Raw genomic sequence first — 23,073 nt, 5'->3', positions numbered from 1 at the left:
TTTTGTATTTTAGTAGAGACGGGGTTTCACTGTGTTGCCCAGGCTGGTCTCAAACTCCTGAGTTCAGGCAATCTGCCTGCCTCGGCCTCCCAAAGTGCTAGGATTACAGGCGTAGGCCACCGCATCCAGCTTACTGGGGGCGCAGTAAATGCCGATTTCCCTTGGGTATCTTCATTTCTCCTTAGAGCCGAGCTCTGTGCGAGGCGGGCAGGAGTGGGTGGGGCGACGGCAATAAGAGTAACAGCAAGCGCACACACGGCCTTCCAAGAGTGCCAGACACCGCTCTAACACTGAATCCGCACAACCCGAAAGGCAGGCTTTTTTTTTTTTTTTTTTTTTTTTTTTTGAGACGGAGTCTCGCTCTGTCGCCCAGGCTGGAGTGCAGTGGCCGGATCTCAGCTCACTGCAAGCTCCGCCTCCCGGGTTCACGCCATTCTCCTGCCTCAGCCTCCCAAGTAGCTGGGACTACAGGCGCCCGCCACCTCGCCCGGCTAGTTTTTTGTATTTTTAGTAGAGACGGCGTTTCACCGTGTTAGCCAGGATGGTCTCGATCTCCTGACCTCGTGATCCGCCCGTCTCGGCCTCCCAAAGTGCTGGGATTACAGGCTTGAGCCACCGCGCCCGGCCTTTTTTTTTTTTTTTTTTTTTTTTTTTTTTTTTTTTAAGAGATGGGAGGGTCTCCCAGTGATGCCCAGGCTGGTCTCGATTTGCTGGCCTCAAGCGATTCTCCCGTCTGGGGCCCCCACAGTGCTGGATTACAAGCTTGAGCCACCGCGCCCGGCCGGGGCAAGTCTTAATGTAGCTTTTTACAGACAGGAAAACTAAAGTGCAGCGCGGCTAAGTAACGTAGGAAGCACCAATCATGTTTCTGGCCAAAGAAGCGAACCACGTCAACTTTCAGGCAGAAGCAGCCGAGATAATCGGCAGCCGGCAGCGCCCAGCGCGCCCGGAACCCAGAAAGCTGGACCGCGTGAAGGAAGTCCCGCCCCGCCCCGTCCTGCCCCGGCCTCCGGGTTTCCGCTTCCGCTCTTCCCGGGTCCAGTCTATCCTGGCGTGGTCGCGGGGTCGGCATGGCTGCTGTAAGCGATCATGGTTCGCCCGACAGCTACCGCTCACCTCTTGCCTCCCGCTATGCGAGCCCGGAGATGTGCTTCGTGTTTAGCGACAGGTATAAATTCCGGACATGGCGGCAGCTGTGGCTGTGGCTGGCGGAGGCTGAGCAGGTAACGGACCCTGGGCTGAGGGGCTGGGCCGGGAGGGACGGGACCGCCCCAGCACGTGCCGGGCTCTGTGCCGGGCTGGGCTTAGCCACCCCGGAGCTGCGGCCGGGCTATTTTCAGCTGGGTGTTCCCTGTCCTGAGGAGCTGCGGCCCCAGGAAAGCAAGGGCAGGTGGCCCGGGAGCCGCCACCTGTTGCCTCACATGTTCTTAGTCCGAGAGGGTTCGAGACGCGGAGGCGGCTGGGAGAAATTCAGCTTGCAGTTTCAGAGAATTCACCTTGGTCATCCCCGCAGGAGTACGCTGCTAACGACAGACACCGAGCGCTTGTTTCGTACCGTTGTGCTCATTATTTCACGCATCTTTTCTCGTGTAATCCATGAAGATCTTGCAGGCTTGATTGTGTTTTTCCTACATTGCAGGGGAGAACACCAAGCCCAGACAGCATGTTGTTTGCCCTAGCCCATGCAGCTATTAGGCGCGGAACTGGGATTTGAACCTGGGTGCAGTCCAGAGCCTGAGCTGAGCACGTAGCCCCTTGGTCTTCCACAGTTATGCAGTTAGTGACAAGTGACAAGACTGGAATGCGTGTTTTCTAGGCCACCATTTCCGCCTCACTGGGCTGCGCTTTGCGTCTGAGGAGAAGACTCTGGGTAGGGGTTTATTAAACGGGTTTTATAGTTTCTTTTCTAAGGGCTGTTTGAGAACTCCTTAGCCCAGCGGTTTCAGAAATAGCTCCAGAAGAGTTGAAGCAAACTGAAGGTGATCCAGAGAGCGATAATGTTTCTCCTCAAGTTTCAGAGGAAAGTGCCACAACGAGCAAGTTGGCAATGCTCTCTCAAACGGCACACTAAGCACGGAAACAATCTGAGTTTGTGTCTAGGACCCGTACAATGGAACTCTCGAAACAGGAAACTTTCATTCTAGATTCCCTGCCCTCCCCTTATCACTGCCCTCCGAAATATTGGGCTATACACTACAATAATAGCAGACATTCATATAGTGCCTTCTGAGACCCAGGTACTGTCTTAACCCTTTACACATGATCGCTCATTAATCCTCCAAACAACCGTGAAGAGTAGGTATTAAATACTGTACCTGTTTTACAGATGAAAGAATGGAGCATCAAGTTAATAAACTCTTGGCGTAGATAGCGATAGTAGTAGACCTTCATCATGTGTTGTGATTTGTGATGTACTAGCGTGTACTCTTTCTACTTCATCTGATACTCCATTCTGTAGATGAGGGTAGTGGTACTCAAGACTTTGCCAGGGTCGCCAAAGCTAGTAAATGGCTTCAAGCTGGAGTTGGAATGTAGAGTCTGAGTATGTCTTCTTTCCTCTGTTTGCCTGAAACGCATACAATTTTAGCTTTGGATTATCTATTAGGTCACGTTTACCATAAATTGCATAATAACTTAGTAGCTAAGAAAAAACTTGGAGAATAAGAGATTAGGAGGAATGCAGAAAATTCGCAGTAAGGAAAGTATGAATTTTGAAAAGATACATTGCTTCAGGGGAGGAAGCAGTATGGCCATGCTGCCCTCTGCTGCTTTGCTTTGGAAGGAGTCAAGAGGTGTCCTGTCTTCTGTGACTGTAAAGTTCCAGGCAGTGCTGCCACATGTGGCTGCCGAGTACTTGAAATGCAGCTAGTGTGACTGAGAAACTGACTTTTTGCTTTTATTTGTTTTTGTTTAGTTTCTGAGACTGTGTCTGGCTGTGTTGCCCAGGCTGGAGTGCAGTGGCACAATCTCGGCTCATTGCAACCTCTGCGTCCTGGGCTCAAGCTGTCCTCCCACCTCAGCCTCCCAAGCTGGAACTAGAGGTGCACGCCACCATGGCTGGCAAATTTTTGTGTTGTTTTTTTTTTTTGTAGAGACGGGTCTCACTATGTTTTCCAGTGTGGTCTAGAACTTCTGGACTCAAGCGATTCACCCGCCTTGACCTCCCAAAGATGTGAGCCACCATACCTGGCCTGACTTTTTACTTATAAATATTTTCCAATACTTTTTAATTAATCAAATTAAATTAAATAGCCGTATCTGGCTAGTAGCTCCTCTCTTAGATAAAAGAGGTCTAAGATGTAAGATCCTTCCCCGAGTCACTGTTTGCAAGTTTCAAGTGAGGTTTAAATCAGTTTCACCACTGTTTATATTCAACCCTTGGATCCAAGTTCCGAGTTGCCTGTGGGCTGCCAGCTGTTTTCTGCAGCCTAATTTTTCCAGTGATGGATGAATGTAAGACATTGACGTGTTTATTTTCTCATCAGTATCTCCTGAAATTGCTTTCAGTTGCACTCATTTGCTGTACATAATTTCCTGGCAAAACTACTTACAGAATTCTTAAATTTGGTTTCTCAAAGTAAATCCATCTAAGTAACATGGCCACCACCGTGCCAAGCACTAAGGATTAAGCAATGAATAAAACAAAGCTCCTCAAGAAGTATTCATTCTAGAGGGAAATGACAGGTTAATAAATATGTAAAAAATGTCATGTGGTTTTTAAGTGCTGTAAATAAAACCAGGCCAGGGATAGAGAGTGACACAGAGGGTGTTTTACACTGAAGTCAGGGAAGACCTCTCTGAGGAGATGACATTTGATTCCAGAGACCAGAATGTGTGAGGGAGTGAACCAAGCAGAGGTCTTGGGCAGAAGGAACAGTCAAGAGCAGGATTATGTTGTTGTTTTATTTCTTGGCGCTATACTTAGAGTATACTTTCCCATGGTTCATTGAGAAGGTCTCTCCCACCACCCCTCGACCCCACTACCCCCGGCCAGTGGACTTTCAACTCGGTTGCCTTAAATTTTAATTTAAGGGTTGGGAGATAGGGTATTGCTGCTAACATGAATCAGTTTTTTTCCTTGGTGTCACTTCATTCAAATAACTGTGACACTGAGTCTATTTTATTTTATTTTGCCTATTCTGCAGACATTGGGTTTGCCTATCACAGATGAACAAATCCAGGAGATGAAATCAAACCTGGACAACATCGACTTCAAGATGGCAGCTGAGGAAGAGAAACGATTACGACATGATGTGATGGCTCACGTGCACACGTTTGGCCACTGCTGTCCAAAAGCTGCAGGCATTATTCACCTTGGTGCCACTTCTTGCTATGTTGGAGACAATACTGTAGGTGCCCGTGTTGTTTATACTTAAAACTCAGTCTCTAGAATGTATTTGTCAATTTTATTTGATGTTGTCCAGTTTAGGAAGTGAAACTATAAATTTGTGTTGTTTTTTTTTTTTTTTTTTGAGACAGTCTCCCTCTGCCGCCCAGGCTGGAGTGCAGTGGCGGGATCTCGGCTCACTGCAGGCTCCACCTCCCAGGTTCACGCCATCCTCCTGCCTCAGCCTCCCAAGTAGCTGGGACTACAGGCACCCACCACCACGCCCGGCTAATTTTTTTGTATTTTTTTAGTAGAGACGGCGGGTTTCACCCTGTTAGCCAGGATGATCTCGATCTCCTGACCTCATGATCCGCCCACCTTAGCCTCCCAAAGTGCTGGGATTATAGGCGTGAGCCACCACGCCAGCCAAATCTTTATTTTTAAAGGTATCTTGGTTGAAAATGCTGAGGAATTTTTTCAGCTTTTACTGTCCTTCCAATCTAAACTGTAAGCACCAAATGACCTCTATAAAATAAGACCTACAGATCCTGCTTATGCATTGGTTTGCTGGATGTAAGCCAAAGCCTTAGCATTTTAATGGCTGAGGTAATTTTTCAAAGGAATTTTTTTTTTTTTTTTTTTTGAGACAGAGTCTTGCTCTGTCACCCAGGCAGGAGTGCACTGGTGCGATCTTGCTCACTGCAACCTCTGCCTCCCAGGTTCAAGCAATTCTCGCGTCTCGACCTCCCCGGTAGCTGGGATTACAGGCACCCGCCACCGTGCCTGGCTAATTTTTGTCTTTTTAGTAGAGAGGGGTTTCACCGTGTTCGTCAGGCTGGTCTTGAACTCCTAGCCTCAGGTCGTCTGCCCACCTTGGCCTTCCAAAGTGCTGGGATTACAGGCGTGAGCCACTGCGCCCGGCCTTCAAAGGACTTATAAAATCCTTCGAAGACCTTTGAAGGACTGTGAAGTCCTTCAAAGACCCTGTCTCAAAAAAAAATGCTTTGAGACAGGGTCTCGCTTCTGTCACCTAGGCTGGAGTGCAGTGACACGAACATGGCTCACTGCAGTCTTGACCTTCTGGGCTCAAGCGATTCTCCCACCTCAGGCTCCTGAGTAACTGGGACCACAGGCATGTGCCACTGCACTGGGCTAATTTAAAACAATTTTTTTTTTTTTTTGAGACGGAGTCTGGCTCTGTCGCCTGGGCTGGAGTGCAGTGGCCGGATCTCAGCTCACTGCAAGCTCCGCCCCCCGGGTTCCCGCCATTCTCCTGCCTCAGCCTCCCGAGTAGCTGGGACTACAGGTGCCGCCACCACGCCCGGCTAGTTTTTTGTATTTTTTTTAGTAGAGACGGGGTTTCACCGTGTTCGCCAGGATGGTCTCGATCTCCTAACCTTGTGATCCGCCCGTCTCGGCCTCCCAAAGTGCTGGGATCAATTTTTTTTTTTTTTTTGGAGACAGTTTTGCTCTTGTAGCCCAGGCTGGAGTGCGATGGCGCGATCTTGGCTCACTGCAACCTCCGTCTCCCAGGTTCAAGCGATTCTCCTGCCTCAGCTTCCCTAGTAGCTGAGATTACAGGCGCCTGCCACCACGCCCAGCTAATTTTTTTTATTTTTAGTAGAGACAGGGTTTCACTATGTTGGCCAGGCTTGTCTCGAACTCTTGACCTCAGGCGATCTACCTGCCTCAGCCCCCTCAAAGTGCTGGGATTACAGGCATGAGCCACCACGCCTGGCAAATTTTTAAAATATTTATAGAGACAGTGTTTCACCATGCTGCCCAGAATGGCCTTGAACTCCTGTGTTCAAACAGTCGTCCTGCCTCAGCCTCCCAAAATCCTGGGATTACAGACGTGAGCCACCGCACCTGACCTAGCTTGTGCTCTTAATCAGAGTATACCCATGGGGGTTGAAGTTAGATTCCAGATAAATGTCCAATTTGGGAATAAGCCAGTAATTTTTAAGTTGCCCCAAATGCTTTCATTTAGTCTTAAACATAATTAAAGGCATCTTTGTGTAATTGGCGAGTCAGGTAACGGGAGAAGAACAGTCTTCTTACTTGGAAAATCCTTTAAACAGTACCCAGTGTGTGGATGGGCTCAATAATTACTGTTTCATATCGACATGTGTTGGAGCTACCTGAAAGATGTACATCTCGAGATAACCTTCCTCAAAAGCAGCTTTACGTTTCCTAAACCTTGATATTCTGGGTCATTCCTTTCCTTGTTAGCAACTGTAGGCAGGAAAAAACCGGGAAGGCTGAGCGCGGTGGTTCACACCTGTAATCCCAGCACTTTGGGAGGCCAAGGTGGGCGGATCACGAGGTCAGGTGATCGAGACCATCCTGGCTAACGGTGAAACCCTGTCTCTACTAAAAATACCAAAAATTAGCCGGGTGTGGTGGCGGGTGCCTGTAGTCCCAGCTACTCGGGAGGTTGAGGCAGGAGAATGGCGTGAACCTGGGAGGCGGAACTTGCAGTGAGCTGAGATTGCACCACTGAGCTCCAGCCTGAGCGACAGAGCAAGACTCCCAACTTAAAAATAAAAAAAAGAAAAAAAGAAATGGGGGAGGAAAGTAATGGAATGTACCATATGGAAGCTTCTCAGAAACTCAAGCAGTCCTCTGGGAAAACATAAACCTTGTTGACTTAAACATTGTCCAGTCATTTTTTTTTTTAATTGAAAAATTTTTTAATACTGGAGAGACAGTCTTGCTCTGTTGCACAGACTGATCTTAAACTCCTGGCTTCAAGTGGTCCACCTGCTTCAGCCTCCCAAAGTCCTGAGAGTACAGGCATGCACCACCATGCTGGGCTTTTAAGTATAAAGGTTTTGTTCCTTATAGATCCCAGTAGTACTGTTAAGCTGACGTGCTTTTCAAACAGTAATCAGGAAAGAACAACTTGTATTAGTATTTTCTGGCATGCTTAGTGGGTTGGTAATGGTGATATAGGCTGGTAGCTGAGCAACCCAGCCTTTTTGGCCAAAAAGTGTTACATAATAATATTGTTTGAGCAAAGCTGCTTAATATAAGATCATTGCGTTTTCTTTCGTAGGACTTGATTATTCTTAGAAATGCACTTGACCTGCTTTTGCCAAAGGTAAGGAGTTGGGAGATGTTTCCTACCAACCATAGATTCCCTATGGTAGGAGATAGGCACCAGTTACAACTAAATCACAATGTAAATTTTTACATAGAGCATCATTTTTTCAGGTGAACGACATCCCTGTGTTTAATCTGTAGAACTAATTGTTTCTTCTCCTTGTCCTTTCTTCTCTTCCTCCTCCTCCTCCTTTCTTCTTCTCTTCCTCCCTCTCCTTTCTTCTTCTTCTTGAGACAGAGTCTCATTCTGTCAAGTGGCGTGATCACGGCTCATTGCAGCCTCCGCCTCCCAGGCTCAGACAATTCTGTCTCCGTCTCCCAAGTAGGTGGGAGTACAGGTGCATGCCACCTCGCCTGGTTAATTTTTTGTAGAAATGGGTTTTTGCCATGTTGCCCAGGCTGGTCTCAAACCCTGAGCTCAAGGGATCCCCCCGTCTTGGCCTTCCAAAGTGTTGGGATTACAGGTGTGAGCCACTGCACCCAGCTGACTGTAAGTGAATGGTTTTTAAAGCATAGCCTTTTTTTTTTTTTTTTTTTTTTTTGAGACGGAGTCTCACTCAGTCACCCAGGCTGGAGTGCACTGGTGCAATCTCAGCTCACTGCAAGCTCCGCCTCCTGGGTTCACGCCATTCTCCTGCGTCAGCCTCCCGAGTAGGTGGGACTACAGGCGCCCACCACTACACCTGGCTAATTTTTTTGTATTTTTAGTAGAGACAGGGTTTCACCATGTTAGCCAGGATGGTCTCAATCTCCTGACCTCGTGATCCGCCTGTCTTGGCCTCCCAAAGTGCTGCGATTACAGGCATGAGCCACCGCACCCGGCCAGTTCTTCATTTTCGCTGCTGTCATCCTTTCTTGCTTGTGGGGGCCCAAGCATAGCCTTTTAAATGAAGAGAGTGCATCCAAAGGCATGTTGCTGGGATATGTGGGTCAGGATTATGATTTTGTTCTGTTTTTCTGCCATGGTCTTAAAATAGTTCATGACATTTTAGGTAGTCAACTCAGTTTTCAAATTTTGGTTGCTATGAACTCTTCCAGGCAGTTTAGGATACAAAGATGGAAAGATATGGCTGCTGCCTTTCATGAGTTACAGGTCTAATTTTATACAAAATTATCTAAAAGTTTTGTTCCTAATTATGTAATGAACACAACCTGAATTCAACCTCTTTCTATCACATGATCTTTCTTGTAGCTTGCCAGAGTGATCTCTCGGCTTGCCGACTTTGCTAAGGAACGAGCCAGTCTACCCACGTTAGGTTTCACACATTTCCAGTAAGTGATAAGATTACTTCTTGTTTATGTGCATATGGCTTTCAGCTACTTCTTGAGTTCTGTCTTTTCTACAGTAACCTTGAGGTGAAGAATCTGAAAACATGATTTAAGTATAAGTAATTTGGGATGTTTATGGGTAATGAGCCTGATATCTACCTTAAAACATACTGGTGAGAGAGTAAATATAACAGTTCCTTTGGGAAACATTGGGAAAAACATATCAAGAGCCTTGAAAAATATTATTTATGATAGTAAGCATTAGAAACAATCTAAATGGGCCAGGTGTGGTGGCTCATGCCTGTAAACCCACCACTTTGGGAGATCAAGGTGGGCAGATCCCTTGAGGTTAGGAGTTCAACACCAGCCTGGCCAACATGGTGAAACCCCGTCTCTACTAAAAATATAAACATTAGCCAGGTTTGGTGGCATGCGCCTGTAATCCCAGATACTCAGGAGGCTGAGGCAGGAGAATCACTTGAACCTGGGAGGCAGAGGTTGCAGTGAGCTGAGATCGCACCACTGCATTTCAGTTTGGGCGACAGAGCAAGACTCCGTCTCAAAAAAAAAAAAAAAAAGAAAACCATCGAAATGTTCAACAATAAGAGAATAAGTAAGGCATAGTATTCGTACATCCATAGGTTGGAGTAATATGCAACCATTTAAATGATGCTTACAAGATCTAACGTGCAAAGGCACTTAGGTTTATGTTATGGTAACAAAGACAGCTTATAAATTGCACAAAAATTGGTTGAAAGTACTCCATGATGTAAATGTTGATTACTCTGGTTTATGAGATAATAGGAAAATTAAATTTCTTTCTACGTTTTTAGTTTTGTTTTGTTTTGTTTTTGGAGACGGAGTCTCGCTCTGTCGCCCAGGCTGGAGTGCAGTGGTGTGATTTTGGCTCACGCTCACTGCAACCTCTACCTCCTGGGTTCAAACGATTCTCCCGCCTCAGCCTTCCTAGTAGGTGGTACTACAGGCGCCAGCCACCACGCCCAGCTAATTTTTGTATTGTTTGGAGAGAGAGGGTTTCACCATGTTAGCCAGGCTGGTCTCAAACTCCTGACCTCAAGTGATCTGCCCACCCCTGCTTCCCAAAGTGATGAGATTACAGGCGTGAGCCACTGCCCCCAGCCATACTTTTTGCATTTTTACTTGTAAAATATGCAAGTATTTTTATGATTACTGAATAAAGCCCTTTTAAATGCCGATGGTGTAATTTTGGAGTGCTAGTGACAGGTTTTGAGTGATGTTTGAGTAGTGGTATATTAGCATCTGCCTTCTGTTTTGATGGTGTATTGCTGTGGCAACAAGGATATGATAATTTATGAAAGCCTTTTGAGCTTCGTATTTCTTAAAGGCAGGGCCTATACTTATTGGTAGCAGTAGCCTGAAGTGCTTGTTCATACGAAGTGCTCCATGCCAGTGGCTTCCCTCCACATCCTCCTTCCTCTGTGTTACAGCTCCTAGGCCGGGCGCAGTGGCTCAAGCCTGTAATCCCAGCACTTTGGGAGGCCGTGATGGGCGGATCACGAGGTCAGGAGATCGAGACCATCCTGGCTAACACGGTGAAACCCTGTCCATACTAAAAAAATACAAAAAACTAGCCGGGCGAGGTGGCGGGCGCCTGTAGTCCCAGCTACTTGGGAGGCTGAGGCAGGAGAATGGCGTAAACCCGGGAGGCGGAGCTTGCAGTGAGCTGAGATCCAGCCACAGCACTCCAGCCTGGGCGACAGAGCAAGACTCCGTCTCAACAAAAAAAAATAAATACAGCTCCTCTCTTCCTCTCTTGCCTCAGTGCTCAGCAAATACAGAAGCATTCTAATGTTCCTCTGGAGATAGCATAATGGAAGAGATTGGCTGCCAGAGTTCGTAGCCATTAGGAACTCAGAAAACAGTGTTGATGTGTAGGCATCCTCTTAGTGTATCAGTTCATGCAATTAAAAAAAACTATTGAGATATAATTTACATAACAGAATTCACCCTTTTAAAGTGTACAATTCAGTGGTTTTTACTATACTTAGAGAATTATGCAATCATTACCACTATATAATTTCAGAGTATTTTCATCATCCCAAAAAGAAACCTCATGCCCATTGATAGTCACTCCTATGCCTCCCTTCCCCACCCGCTGGCAGCCGCTGATCTATTTTTTGTATCTACGCATTTGCCTATTCTACACATTTCATAGAAATGGAATCGTGTACAATATGTGGCCTTTTATGTCTGGCTTCTTTTGCTGTTTTCAATATCCATGTTGTATCAGAGCTTCAGTTCTTTTTATGACTGAAAAACATTCCATTGTGTGGTTGTACCATGTTTCATTTACCCAATTGTCAACAACTGATGGACATTTGGGGGATTTCTGCTTTTTGGCTACTATGAATGATGCTGCTGTGAACAAGTCCATGCTAATTTACTTCTTTCTTTGCTTATAGCAGTAATCTGTTAGCAGTTAACAAGGAAAACGATAAGATTAATTTTGGAGATACACTGTAGCTTGTGATGTGCCTTCTGTGGACATTCCTAGTGTTATGCCTTGATGTTCCTAGCTGTCAGTGTTATTAGCCTAAGAGGAAAGAAATTCCATTTGGAATAGGTTAGGTTATCTATTAGAAATTAGGCTGGGTCTGGGCACGGTGGCTCATGCCTGTAATCCCAGCACTTTGGGAGGCCAAGGCAGGTGGATCACCTGAGGTCAGGAGTTCAAGACCAGCCTGGCTGACATGGTGAAACCTTGTCTCTACTAAAAATACAAAAAAAAGTAGCCAGATGTGGTGGCGCACGCCTGTAGAGGCCCAGCTACTCGGGGGGCTGAGGCAGGAGGACTGTTTGAACCTGGGAGGCGGAGGTTGCCATGAGCCGAGATTGCGCCATTGCACTCCAGCCTGGGTGACAGTGAAAAAGAAAGAAATTAGGCTGGGCGGCCAGGTGCAGTGGATCACGCCTGTAATCCCAACACTTTGGGAGGCTGAGGCAGGTGGATCATGAGAAAGTGGAATCAAGACCAGCCTGGCCAACATGGTGAAACCCCATCTCTACTAAAAATACACAAATAGCTGGGTGTGGTGGCGGACACCTGTAGTCCCAGCTACTCAGGAGGCTGAGGCAGGAGAATCGCTTGAACCCGGGAGGCAGAGGTTGCAGTGAGCCAAGATCGCGCCACTGCATTCCAGCCTGGGCGACACAGCGAGATTTCATCTCAAAAAAAAAAAAAGAAATTAGACTGGGCATAGTGACTTAGGCCTGTAATCTTGGCACTTTGGGGGGGCCAAGACGGGGATAGTTTGAGGCATGGAGTTCGAGACCAGCTTAGGCAACATAGGGAGACCATGGCTCTTAAAAAAAAAACAAAAAACAAAAAGTTAGCCAGGTGTGGTAGCTTGTGCCTGTAGTTCCAGCTACTCAGGAGGCTGGGGCGGGAAGATGGCTTGAGCCCAGGAGATTGAGGCTACAATGAGCTGTGATTATACCACTGCATGCCAGCCTGGGGTGACAGAGTGAGACCCTGTCTCAAAAAAGAAATAAATTGGACATTAGGACAATTTATTCATAATTATGTATTTTGTTTTTTTGTTTTGTTTTGAGACAGAATCTCACTCTGTCACCTAGGTTGGAGTACAGTTGTGCGATCTTGGCTCACTGCAACCTCCACTTCCTGGATTCAAGCGATTCTGCCACCTCAGCCTCCCAAGTAGCTGGGATTACAGGTGTGCGCCACCACACTTGGCCAATTTTTGTATTTTTTGTGGAGACAGGGTTTTGCCATGTTAGCCAGGCTGGTCTCAAACTCCTGGCCTCAAGTGATCCACCCACCTCAACCTCCTAAAGTGCTGGGATTACAGGCGTGAGACACCGCAGCTGGCCTCGTAATTATGTTTTGTGTTCAGAAACCGACCTTCAGTGGCTTGATTTAGGCTTTTTTTTTTTTTTTTTTTTTGACGCGGAGTTTCACTTTTGTTGTCCAGGCTGGAGTGCAATGGCACAATCTTGACTCACCGCAACCTCTGCCTCCTGGGTTCAAGTGATTCTCCTGCCTTAGCCTCCCGAGTAGCTAGGATTACAGGCATGCGCCACTATGCCTGGCTAATTTTGTATTTTTAGTAGAGACAGGGTTTCTCCATGTTGGTCAGGCTGGTCTCAAACTCCCGACCTCAGGTGATCTGCCTTCCTTGGCCTCCCAAAGTGCTGGGATTACAGGCCTGAGCCGCGGTGCCCTGCTTTGATTTAGGCTTAACAAGAAACAAAGCCACTAGCTGCTACGTTCACATCCTCTGCTTATGCGTGTTGTGGGGTGGTTCTCCATCGCGTGACTACTCCTCACTGGGTCTTGACTCCTCACAAAGGCTTTCCTCTACTTCCAATCTAGAGCAGCCATCACCATTATCTTCATTGTTCTTTTATTCTTTTAGCACTTAAATCTCAATAATTAATCTCGTTTCTTTTAATTTGTTTTTTTGAGACAGAGTCTGGCTGTGTCGCCCAGCCTGGAGTGCAGTGGCACAGTCTCGGCTCATTGCAGCCTCTGCCTCTCAGGTTCAAGTGATTCTCCTGCCTCAGCCTCCCAAGTAGCTGGAATTACAAACACCTGCTACCACACCCAGCTAATTTTTTGTATTTGTAGTAGAGACAGGGTTTTACCCTGTCTCTGTTGGCCAGGCTGGTCTCGAACTCCTGACCTCAAGTGATCCACCTGTCTCAGCCTCCCAAAGTGCTGGGATTATAGGCATGAGCCACTACGCCCAGCCTAATCTTGTTTTGTTTTCTTTTTTACTTGTTTACAATGTAAGCAAGTGCCATTGGACAAGGATCCTGTCTGTGTCATTCCTTATTGTATTTTCAATAGCAGGAGCATATCAGATACTTGGCAAATATTACACGACTTTCTGATGTATTTCTTACCAATGTCGGTGGATATAGCCATGAACAAAAGGGACATTGTTCCTGCCCTTATGATAAATTGCCTCTTGCCATGCATCACAGTGGCTCATGCCTGTAATCCCAACACTTTGGGAGGCTGAGGCGGGTGGATCGCTTGAGACATAGAGTTTGAGAGCAGCCTGGGCAACAAAGTGAGACCCCATCACTACAAAAAATTTAAAAATTAGCCAGGCGTGGTATTGCGTGCCTGTGGTCCCAGCTACATGGAAGGCTGAGGCAGAAGGATCACTTGAGCCCAGGAGTTCGTGGCTGCAGTCAGCTATGTTCATGCCACTGCACTCCAGCTTGGGCGACAGAGCAAGACCCAGTCTAGAAATAATAGTAATTTAAAAATTGCCTCTTGATGAAAAAAGAACTATGCTAATAGCCTTTTAGTTTCATACTCCTTGACTATTTATAAATGACATTGAATCTCCGTAACGATTATTTGGTTAAACGTTTTAGCTCTTGTTTTATCTTTACCAATTACTTCATCTCTTAAATTGTTCTCCCTCCAAGGGGTAATGGTGGTTATGAAAAGAAGCAATGAAACCTTGATGATGTAAGGTGTTGGTCTGAGACTTCCGTGTGTTCTCTTTGGGTTTTCAGGCCTGCACAGCTGACCACAGTGGGGAAACGTTGCTGTCTTTGGATTCAGGATCTTTGCATGGATCTCCAGAACTTGAAGCGTGTCCGGGATGACCTGCGTTTCCGGGGAGTAAAGGGCACCACTGGCACTCAGGCCAGTTTCCTGCAACTCTTTGAGGGAGATGACCATAAGGTATTCAGAAAGTGACCTGCAGGACACTGAAACTCAGTGGTGGAGCCTGAGACAAGGCTGTCTTTGAGGATGATAGGAGAGATTGATTGTGGGACGGGTGGGGTCTTTGAACTGGAAGGAAGTTGTGGGGGTTGGGGGCAAGACCTGGGTAGGATGACAGGTTGGGGCATTCTCATACTAGACACCTGGATTATTATAAGGATGTGTCTTTTCTTTCCAAGGTAGAGCAGCTTGACAAGATGGTGACAGATAAGGCGGGATTTAAGAGGTAGGTAAGTGGGAATACGTTGACCTCCCTGTTAAGTTGATGAAAGTCCTGTGTTCAGTATACCTCTAGATTTGACCTTATAATTTTTGCCTTTTTCTTCCTTTGTTCTTCTACCCATTTTTTTTTTTTTTTCTGTCTCTATCCTGGGTTTTATTTTCTTACTATCTGGATTCTTTTTTGTTTTTCCCCCAATCGTCTTGCTGACATATTTTCTGGATTTTATTTTATTATTATTTTTGAGACAGGGTCTTACTCTGTCACCCAGGCTGGAGTGCAGCAGTGTGATCTCGGCTCACTGCAGCCTCCACCTCCCAGCTTCAAGCCGTCCTTCCACCTAAGCCCCCTGAGTAGCTATGACTACAAGCATGCCTGGCTAATTTTTGTATTATTTTTGTAGAGACAGGGTTTCACCATGTTGCCCAGGCTGGTCTCGAACTCCTGAGATCAAGCGATCCACCTGCCTCAGCCTCTCAGAGTGCTAGGATTGTAGGCATGAGCCACCAGGCCCGACCTGCATTCTATTTTTGTATAATCTATAGGAAAAAAGAAAATGATTTACTTCTGGTTTCTTTAGAATATACCTTTTTTCATGTTGTTACCATTTTTGTTTCTTTACTTAGGGGCCCCAACAGGTTAGGCTAAATCTGACCATTTCCATTGGAGTCCACCAGGTTCCACCATGGATGCTTCGCCCAGGCATTTCTATTGAGCTGTGGCCGGACATGGGCATGTTGCACCATGTATCCTTCTTGAGTCATGCCAGTGTCCTGAGTATTAGTGAAAAGGGTGGAAGAATAGTTTATTTCAGGAGCAAGTTACCACTCAGGTCCACTGGCTCAGTATAACTTAGCATACCAATAAGACCAGGCTTTTCTTTAGGATGTGTTTTTCCTTGTTTGACAGAGGCATGTTTTGAATTATTATTATTATTTTATAAGAGTCTCCCAATGATGCTTAGGCTGGCCTCAACCTCCTGAGTTAAAGCAGTCCTCCTCCCTTAGCCTCTTAGCTGGGACTACAGTCATGCACCACTGCAATGGCTTTAAAATATTTTAACATACGTCTCTCTTCTATTTATTTCTAGAGCTTTCATCATCACAGGGCAGACATATACACGAAAAGTGGATATTGAAGTACTGTCTGTGCTGGCTAGCTTGGGGGCGTCAGTACACAAGGTGAGTTGTGGCAGCTTGTGGGGCGGGGACAGGAGCTCTGGGCACCACAGACAGACTGTTTCAGCCTCAGACTTTTACTTAACCATCTCTCAAGCAATATTATACATTAGTTTAATAATTTGTGGTCTGTAGATGAAACCCTTAAGGGGAAGACTAGTTTTGGCATTTTCTTTAAAGTTATCCCAAGTACTGCAAAACATCCATCTTTTTCAGTGGTGTATTAAATTAATCTTTTTTTTTTTTTTTTGAGATGGCGTTTCACTCTTGTTGCCCAGGCTGGAGTGCAGTGGTACGATCTCAGCTCACTGCAGCCTCTGCCCCCTAGGTTCAGGCGAGCTTCCCAAGTAGCTGGGATTACAGGCATGCACCACCATGCCTGTCTTATTTTAGTAGAGGCGGGGTTTCACCATGTTGGCCAGGCTGGTCTTGAACTCCTGACCTCAGGTGATCCACCTGCCTCGGCCTCCCAAAGTGCTGGGATTACAGGTGTGAGGCACTGTGCCCATCCTAAATTAATCTTGTGATTGTCTTTCCATGATGCCTTAAGCAGTGTTTCACAAAAGCGTTTTCATGCTCCTTGAATTTGTCATCCCAGCCCTTCAGGAACAGAGAGGAGTCTGAGTAAGATACTCTCCAGGAGCTCTTGGGGAGGACACGCTGGTCTTCAGCTCAGCCGCAGCACACCTAAGAGCTCATCTCCTTCATCAGCCTAGTCACGGCTCCCAGACTCTCCTGCACACTGACAGTGTGGGATGATGCTTATTCCCCTGCCTCCCCCAGATTTGCACCGACATACGCCTCCTGGCAAACCTCAAGGAGATGGAGGAACCCTTTGAAAAACAGCAGATTGGTGAGTGCTGTGTAGAGACCTGTGAGCACACAGAGCGGCTGGAGGGCTGTGGATGGGGGCTGAGAGCTCATTCAGCAGCATGCTTGCCTACTCACTATCCTCTGAAGTCTCTCTGCCTTTGCATCTTGTCCTTTTTTACATGGGCAGGCTCGAGTGCGATGCCATACAAGCGGAATCCCATGCGTTCAGAACGTTGCTGCAGTCTTGCCCGCCACCTGATGACCCTTGTCATGGACCCGCTACAGACAGCATCTGTCCAGTGGTTTGAACGGACACTGGATGATAGTGCCAACCGGTCAGTGGTGCAGGGACGTCACATACACCAAGTTGAGAGGAGGTCTGAAGGAGGGACCTAGAAGTAAAAGGACATATTTGAGCATCTCTACAGTCTCCTTATCCCCAAGGAGCCCAGAGTCTAGCGGGGAGGCAAAAACACAGAAAAGACAGTGTGATAAGTGTTACAATTGGAGTGTGTACTGGGTACTGTGGAGCAGAGAGGAAGGCATAGTGCTTGAGGAGTCAGAACGCTTCACAGTAGAGGTGGTGCCTTAAGACTTAAGAAATACATGCATCTTTTAAAGACAAGATCGGGAGCATTATAAAGGCACAAAGCAGGAGAAAACACACTTGAGGGAGTTACTACTACTTGAGTAGCCCTGGGGAATGAAATCAACATGTGCCAGGAGGTGGGGCAGGACATGGTCACAGATAGTAGCCAGTTTACGAAAGGTCTTCTGGGTCTTTTCTGAAGGCAGATAGATGTCAGTTGTGGTGTTTAGGCACAATGACATCTTGATAAGCTATGAGATGAGTCTGAAATAATCTGTACTGCTGATGAGGTACCAATGTGCACATCATTTTCTGTTTCGTGTTAATACTCATTTAAAGCAGACTGGCATTACTCTCGCCTGCTTGCATTGTGCTGAGTGGATACAGATGTATAGTTAGACCTAGCTTTCTGGGATCTGTGCATAATCTAGGATTTATCTCTGGAGATAAGTCATGTGAACTCACTCAGAAGTCAGCCACTGAATACTTTTTAGCAAGGTGTGACCCTGGGGGTCTGCTGATTTGCCTGCTAAAAGACCCTGGCAGCAGTTTGGAGAGTTGGCTCTAAGGAGACAGGGATCACGTCAGAACAAGTTAGGGGCTACTTTAAAAGTCCGAGGCCACGTTGGTGCAGGTGCCATGTCAATGGAGAGGAAGGATATAGATCCAGAGTTGAAGGCAGACTGGCCAGCCCTGGTGGTTGACCGGAGTGAGTATAAAGAATTTGGTGACTGGGGCGCTACTGTCATTTGCTGAGGCAGGACCTGCGAGGGAGGAATGGCAGGTTTGTAATGGTGAGTAAGAAGAATGACAGTGGCTGAGTTCAGTTTGGGGATTGAGGTACCTATGGATCAACCGGGTAGACGTCTCAGTAGGTATAAGGTCTGGCACTTAGGCAAGTGGTCTGGCCTAGAGGCGACAGACTTGAGGGTCATGAGGTCATTGGGGTAATCATGAGATTGAAGGAAATTATCCAGAGAGTACAGTCAGTAGGGCAACTTGTTGGGACACACTCTGCATTTCACTGAAATTATTTGTTTAAAGAGATACTGAATGGCTATTTGTTTTCTAGACGGATCTGTTTGGCCGAGGCATTTCTTACTGCAGATACTATACTGAATACGCTGCAGAACATTTCTGAAGGATTGGTAGTGTACCCCAAAGTAAGAAGCTTCAATTAAAAAGTAAAGTATTAGGGAGGGGTTAGAATGTGGGAGGGAGGGTGCTCTGGGGTGTGTTGAGGGAGCTGCATTCTGATCCGATAGGCGTTCTTCCCACCCGAGCTCATCCTTCAGTTCATAAGCTCTAGGGAACTAGCTCTGTGGAATTCATAGACACATTTATAGAAACAGAAAAAGAAGTATTTTAAATTGCCTTTAAACTATCTCGCAGCATGAATCATCAGCTCTGGTGTGACTAGGCAGAGTAGATGGCTCCATTTGCCTGTTTTTAAGTACCTGAGGCAGATGGGTTTATTTCTCTCCTATACTTAGCTCTTGAGGCTGAGCACTGATATGTAGCATATAGGGGTTTTAAGAATTATTTAGGCCGGGCCTGGTGGCTCAAGCCTGTAATCCCAGCACTTTGGGAGGCCGAGATGGGCGGATCACGAGGTCAGGAGATCGAGACCATCCTGGCTAACACAGTGAAACCCCGTCTCTACTAAAAAAAAATATAAAAAACTAGCCGGGCGACATGGCGGGTGCCTGTAGTCCCAGCTACTCGGGAGGCTGAGACAGGAGAATGGCGTAAGCCGGGGAGGTGGAGCTTGCAGTGAGCTGAGATCTGGCCATTGCACTCCAGCCTGGGTGACAGAGCCAGACTCCGTCTCAAAAAAAAAAAGAATTATTTAAGGCCGGGTGCGGTGCTCACGCCTGTAATTCCAGCACTTTGGGAGGCCGAGGCAGGCGGATCACCTGAGGTCAGGAGTTCAAGACTAGCCTGGCCAACATGGTGAAACCCTGTCTCTACTAAAAATACAAAAATTAGCTGGGCGTGGTGGTGTGTGCCTGTAATCCCAGCTACTCAGGAGGCTGAGGCAGGAGAATTGCTTGAACCCAGGAGGTAGAAGTTGCAGTGAGCCAAGATCATGCCACTTTCTATGTGGCAACTTTTTAAGTTAATATTCCCTTTTTAAAAAAAGTCTGGCTGGGCACGGTGGCTCACACCTGTAATCCCAGCACTTTGGGAGGCTGAGGTGGGTGGATCACCAGGTCAGGAGATCGAGACCATCCTGGCTAACACGGTGAAACCCCGTCTCTACTAAAAATAGAAAAATTAGCCGGGCGTGGTGGCGGGCGGGGAGGCTGAGGCAGGAGAATGGTGTGAACCCGGGAGGCGGAGCTTGCAGTGAGTGGAGATTGTGCCACTGCACTCCAGCCTGGGCGACAGAGCGAGACTGTCTCAAAAAAAAAAAAAAAATCAAAAGTCTGAGTTAGTAAGAAAACTGAAAAAACATCATGTAGAATAAAACAACCCATTTCTGTCTCCATAATGTGGTAGTTAGTGTCTGTGCTGTGCATTTTGTTTGACATCCTGCTGTGTTTATCACTTTAGCCTTGAGGCAGCTTTCTTGGTCATTCACTTTATCTTTTCCTATAGGTAATTGAACGGCGCATTCGGCAAGAGCTGCCTTTCATGGCCACAGAGAACATCATCATGGCCATGGTCAAAGCTGGAGGTAGCCGCCAGGTTTGTAACCTCTCATGTTCCTGGTTAAGTTGAGAGTGCATGTTTGGTCCTGCTCTCTTCTCCATGAGGGAGAGCAGATGAAGGTGTTCGTGTCGTTACCTTCACAGTAATGGTACAGAGCAGTGGCCATAATCTGCCATCTATGGAGGGTGATTGTGGTGAACTGAGTTTTTTAAAGTGAATTACTTAATCACTTGTAGGAAAAGTCCACTCCTAGTGAAGGAATGAGGTCTGACATTCCGTAGGAAGTGAGCAGGAAACAAGAGCAAATTATTCATGGGGCTTTATGGAAGAGGGCCAGAGCAGGGTGGCATCCATTTCAGGCTTGTCCTAAGATGTGGGCAGAGTAGCGAAGACCCTGGTAGAGACAGACACAGGAACCGCCTCAGCCTGGAGGTGTTTTTGTGTAGAGCTGTGTAGACTACATGGATGTGAAGTATCTGATGACTTTTTTAAAGTGTTCAAATGCCCTGTTAGTGGAGAACTGACAATACTTCACTGTCTTCCCAGGATTGCCATGAGAAAATCAGAGTGCTTTCTCAGCAGGCAGCTTCTGTGGTCAAGCAGGAAGGGGGTGACAATGACCTCATAGAGCGTATCCAGGCTGATGCCTACTTCAGTCCCATTCACTCCCAGTTGGATCGTTTACTGGATCCTTCTTCTTTCACTGGTCGTGCCTCCCAGCAGGTAAGCATACATTAGAACGCTTCCGAGGAGCGGTCCCCAGAAGCCTCTTTTCTGCTGGGCTGCAGAACCTGGGGTACTCTCTTGGATGTTTTTGCTTTATAGGAGGTATGTTGGGAATGGGCCTAGTTAGAAGGAAATCAGAGCAGGTTGCTGGCTAAAACTTAGAGATTTGGGTTTGGTTTCTGTTTTGTTTTGTTTTTGGAGACAGTCTCTCTCTCACCCAGGCTGGAGTGCACTGGTGCTGGGATTACAGGCGTGAGCCCCCACAACTGACCAAGATATGGCTGTTTTGAGCTAGCTGCCTTAAGTATTTCTTTATGTAGATTTTTTGGAGTTTTGATCTTGAGAATGTGGTATAATGGACAAAGAATTAGGTTTTATTGTCAGGTGGATTTGGGTTAAATCCTAACCTCCGGCATTTACTGGCTGACAGGATAAAAGTAAATATCTCAGTGTTTTAACAATTGAAATGCATGAGTATATACTAGGTGCTCAGTATGTGTTCAGATACTGTATTTAATTCTGGGGATTTAAAAATGAATAGATAGGCCGGGCACAGTGGCTCACACCAGTAATCCCAGTACTTTGGGAGGCCTAGGCAGGAGAATTGCTTGAGTTCAGGAGTTCAAGAACATCCTGGGCAACATGGTGAAAACTCGTCTCTACAAAAAAATACAAAAGCCAGGTGTGGTGGCGTGCACCTGTAGTCTCAGCTACTCAGGGGGCTGAGGCGGGAAGATAGCTTGAGCCTAGGAGATGAAGGCTGCAGTGAGCCATGTTCATGCCCCTGCCCTCTGGCTTGGGTGACAAAGTGAGATCCTGTCTCAAAAAATAAAGATGAATGGATAATTCTCATCTTCAGAGAGCTCAAAACTTAGTGGTGAATACTTTTTAAATAGGTCATTAGAATACCAAGCAGTAGGTGCGAGGACTGAGGGCTAAAATACTAGAACTGGAGGTAGGAGACCAATAAGGAGGCTGCTGCAACGGACCAAGCAGTAGATGATGAGAGCTTTGAGTGAAGGCAGTGGTGAGAGATGCAGACCAGGGAGGGAGAGGAGGTTAAGCTCTTGTTGATTACTTGAAGAGGGCTGGAAAGCAGGAGGAAAGCTGTGGTGATTTTTAGGTTGGATGGAAATGGCAAAACCACCTGAGAGAACACAGGCTGGGCCAGTTTGCGGGAAAGGTTGGTGGGCATGTGGGCATGGTGGTTGAATCACCTGTGTCTAGGCGGAAATTCCTTATAGGCAGTTAAGGAAAAAACAAGCTTAGTGGTGGAGTAAAAGCTTCATTAAATTAGGTTTTAGTGGTATCACCTGACATTGGAAAAGGTATTATCTGCTAATATCTTAACATTTTCTTTTGTCTTGTATTTGCTTTCCTCTGGCAGGTGCAGAGATTCTTAGAAGAGGAGGTGTATCCCCTGTTAAAACCATATGAAAGTGTGATGAAGGTGAAAGCAGAATTATGTCTCTAGAGTTGGAAGAGAATTAAACGAAAAATCATTAATTGCTGAGGCATGAAAATTGTGTTACTGTAATGCCTTATTTTACCTCGAGAATTGTTACCTTAAATTAATACAGCACTTTCTTCTATCCATGGTCTTTCCCATTTCTCAGTCTCATATTTCTCAACAACGCAGAAACAAAGAGCATTGAAGTTTACTCTGTTGTTTACAACAACACAAACTTGCATAATAAATGTAGTTCGTACTTGATCTCTGTTCTTTCAAGGCATATTTTCCAGCTGCCTCAAGTTTAGTCCTTTTCACGTGTTCGTTTGCTTGTAAAGTAGCAAGAAATTTCTGGTCCTGTCCTCTAAAAGTGAATTAGATCTAGGTCTAGCAAAATAGCCTGGACTCAGTGATTGAGTCCATGATCAGATATACCTTTTATTTCGGTTATTTTTGGCTAGTATAAGTAATGAAGTTTGGAACTACAGTAAATACTTAAAAACAAAACAGAACAAAAAAAAAAACCCTGATGTGACCATCAGGCTTATTCAGCCAAAGTTGTGCCCAACCTTATTTCATCTTTTGATAAGGCTTATATATCAGGGAAATGCTAATTGAGTATATTGATTTCATCAGGGCACCTGACAGTCTTTATTCCTTGTTGCATGGATTTTGTTGTTGAGGCTTGCTCTGTCACCCAGACTAGAGTGCAGTAGCACAATCTTGGCTCACTGCAACCTCCACCTCCTGGGTTCAAGCGATTCTCCGGCCTCAGCCTCCCAAGTAGCTGGGATTATAGGCACCCGCCGCCACACCTGGCTAACTTTTGTATTTTTAGTAGGAATGGGGTTTTGCCATGTTGGCCAGGCGGGTCTTGAACTCCTGACCTCAAGTGATCCACCCATCTCAGCCTCCCAAAGTTCTGGGATTACAGGCATGAGCCACCATGCCCGGCCTAATCTTGTTTTCTTTTTTACTTGTTTACAGTGTAA

The 23,073-nt window shown here is 46.3% G+C and overlaps 1 protein-coding gene across 2 annotated transcripts; it reads left to right on the top strand.

The window, feature by feature from the left end:
- The first annotated feature begins 1,040 nt into the window (after positions 1-1,040).
- On the top strand, positions 1,041-22,345 carry ADSL (adenylosuccinate lyase). 2 transcript variants are annotated; one of them, XR_012418711.1, is made up of 13 exons: positions 1,041-1,223; positions 4,146-4,349; positions 7,386-7,430; positions 8,625-8,704; positions 14,237-14,408; positions 14,630-14,676; positions 15,761-15,851; positions 16,447-16,701; positions 16,849-16,996; positions 18,323-18,413; positions 19,852-19,941; positions 20,452-20,628; positions 22,019-22,345. XR_012418711.1 is itself a non-coding variant. In XM_045363584.2 (13 exons), the coding sequence occupies exons 1-13, from the start codon at positions 1,071-1,073 to the stop codon at positions 22,103-22,105; spliced, it is 1,455 nt and encodes a 484-aa protein (XP_045219519.2). In that variant the 5' UTR covers positions 1,041-1,070; the 3' UTR covers positions 22,106-22,345. The 2 variants fall into 2 exon arrangements, 1 of the variants encoding a protein (XP_045219519.2); XM_045363584.2 differs by having other exon boundaries at positions 16,632-16,701.
- Positions 22,346-23,073: the final 728 nt, after the last annotated feature.

Source organism: Macaca fascicularis, chromosome 10 (assembly GCF_037993035.2).
Source record: "Macaca fascicularis isolate 582-1 chromosome 10, T2T-MFA8v1.1".
In the NCBI taxonomy this organism is placed as follows: domain Eukaryota; kingdom Metazoa; phylum Chordata; class Mammalia; order Primates; family Cercopithecidae; genus Macaca; species Macaca fascicularis.
This window is presented reverse-complemented; position numbering and strand designations above follow the sequence as displayed.

What these genes read in the sequence shown, in the direction of transcription:
- ADSL (XM_045363584.2), top strand. Translation starts at nt 1,071, where the DNA reads ATGGCTGCTGTAAGCGATCATGGTTCGCCCGACAGCTACCGCTCACCT. An exon ending in CTTTGAAAAACAGCAGATTG is followed by an intron (nt 16,702 to 16,848) that starts GTGAGTGCTGTG and finishes TTACATGGGCAG; the next exon opens with GCTCGAGTGCGATGCCATAC. An exon ending in CTGGATGATAGTGCCAACCG is followed by an intron (nt 16,997 to 18,322) that starts GTCAGTGGTGCA and finishes TTTGTTTTCTAG; the next exon opens with ACGGATCTGTTTGGCCGAGG.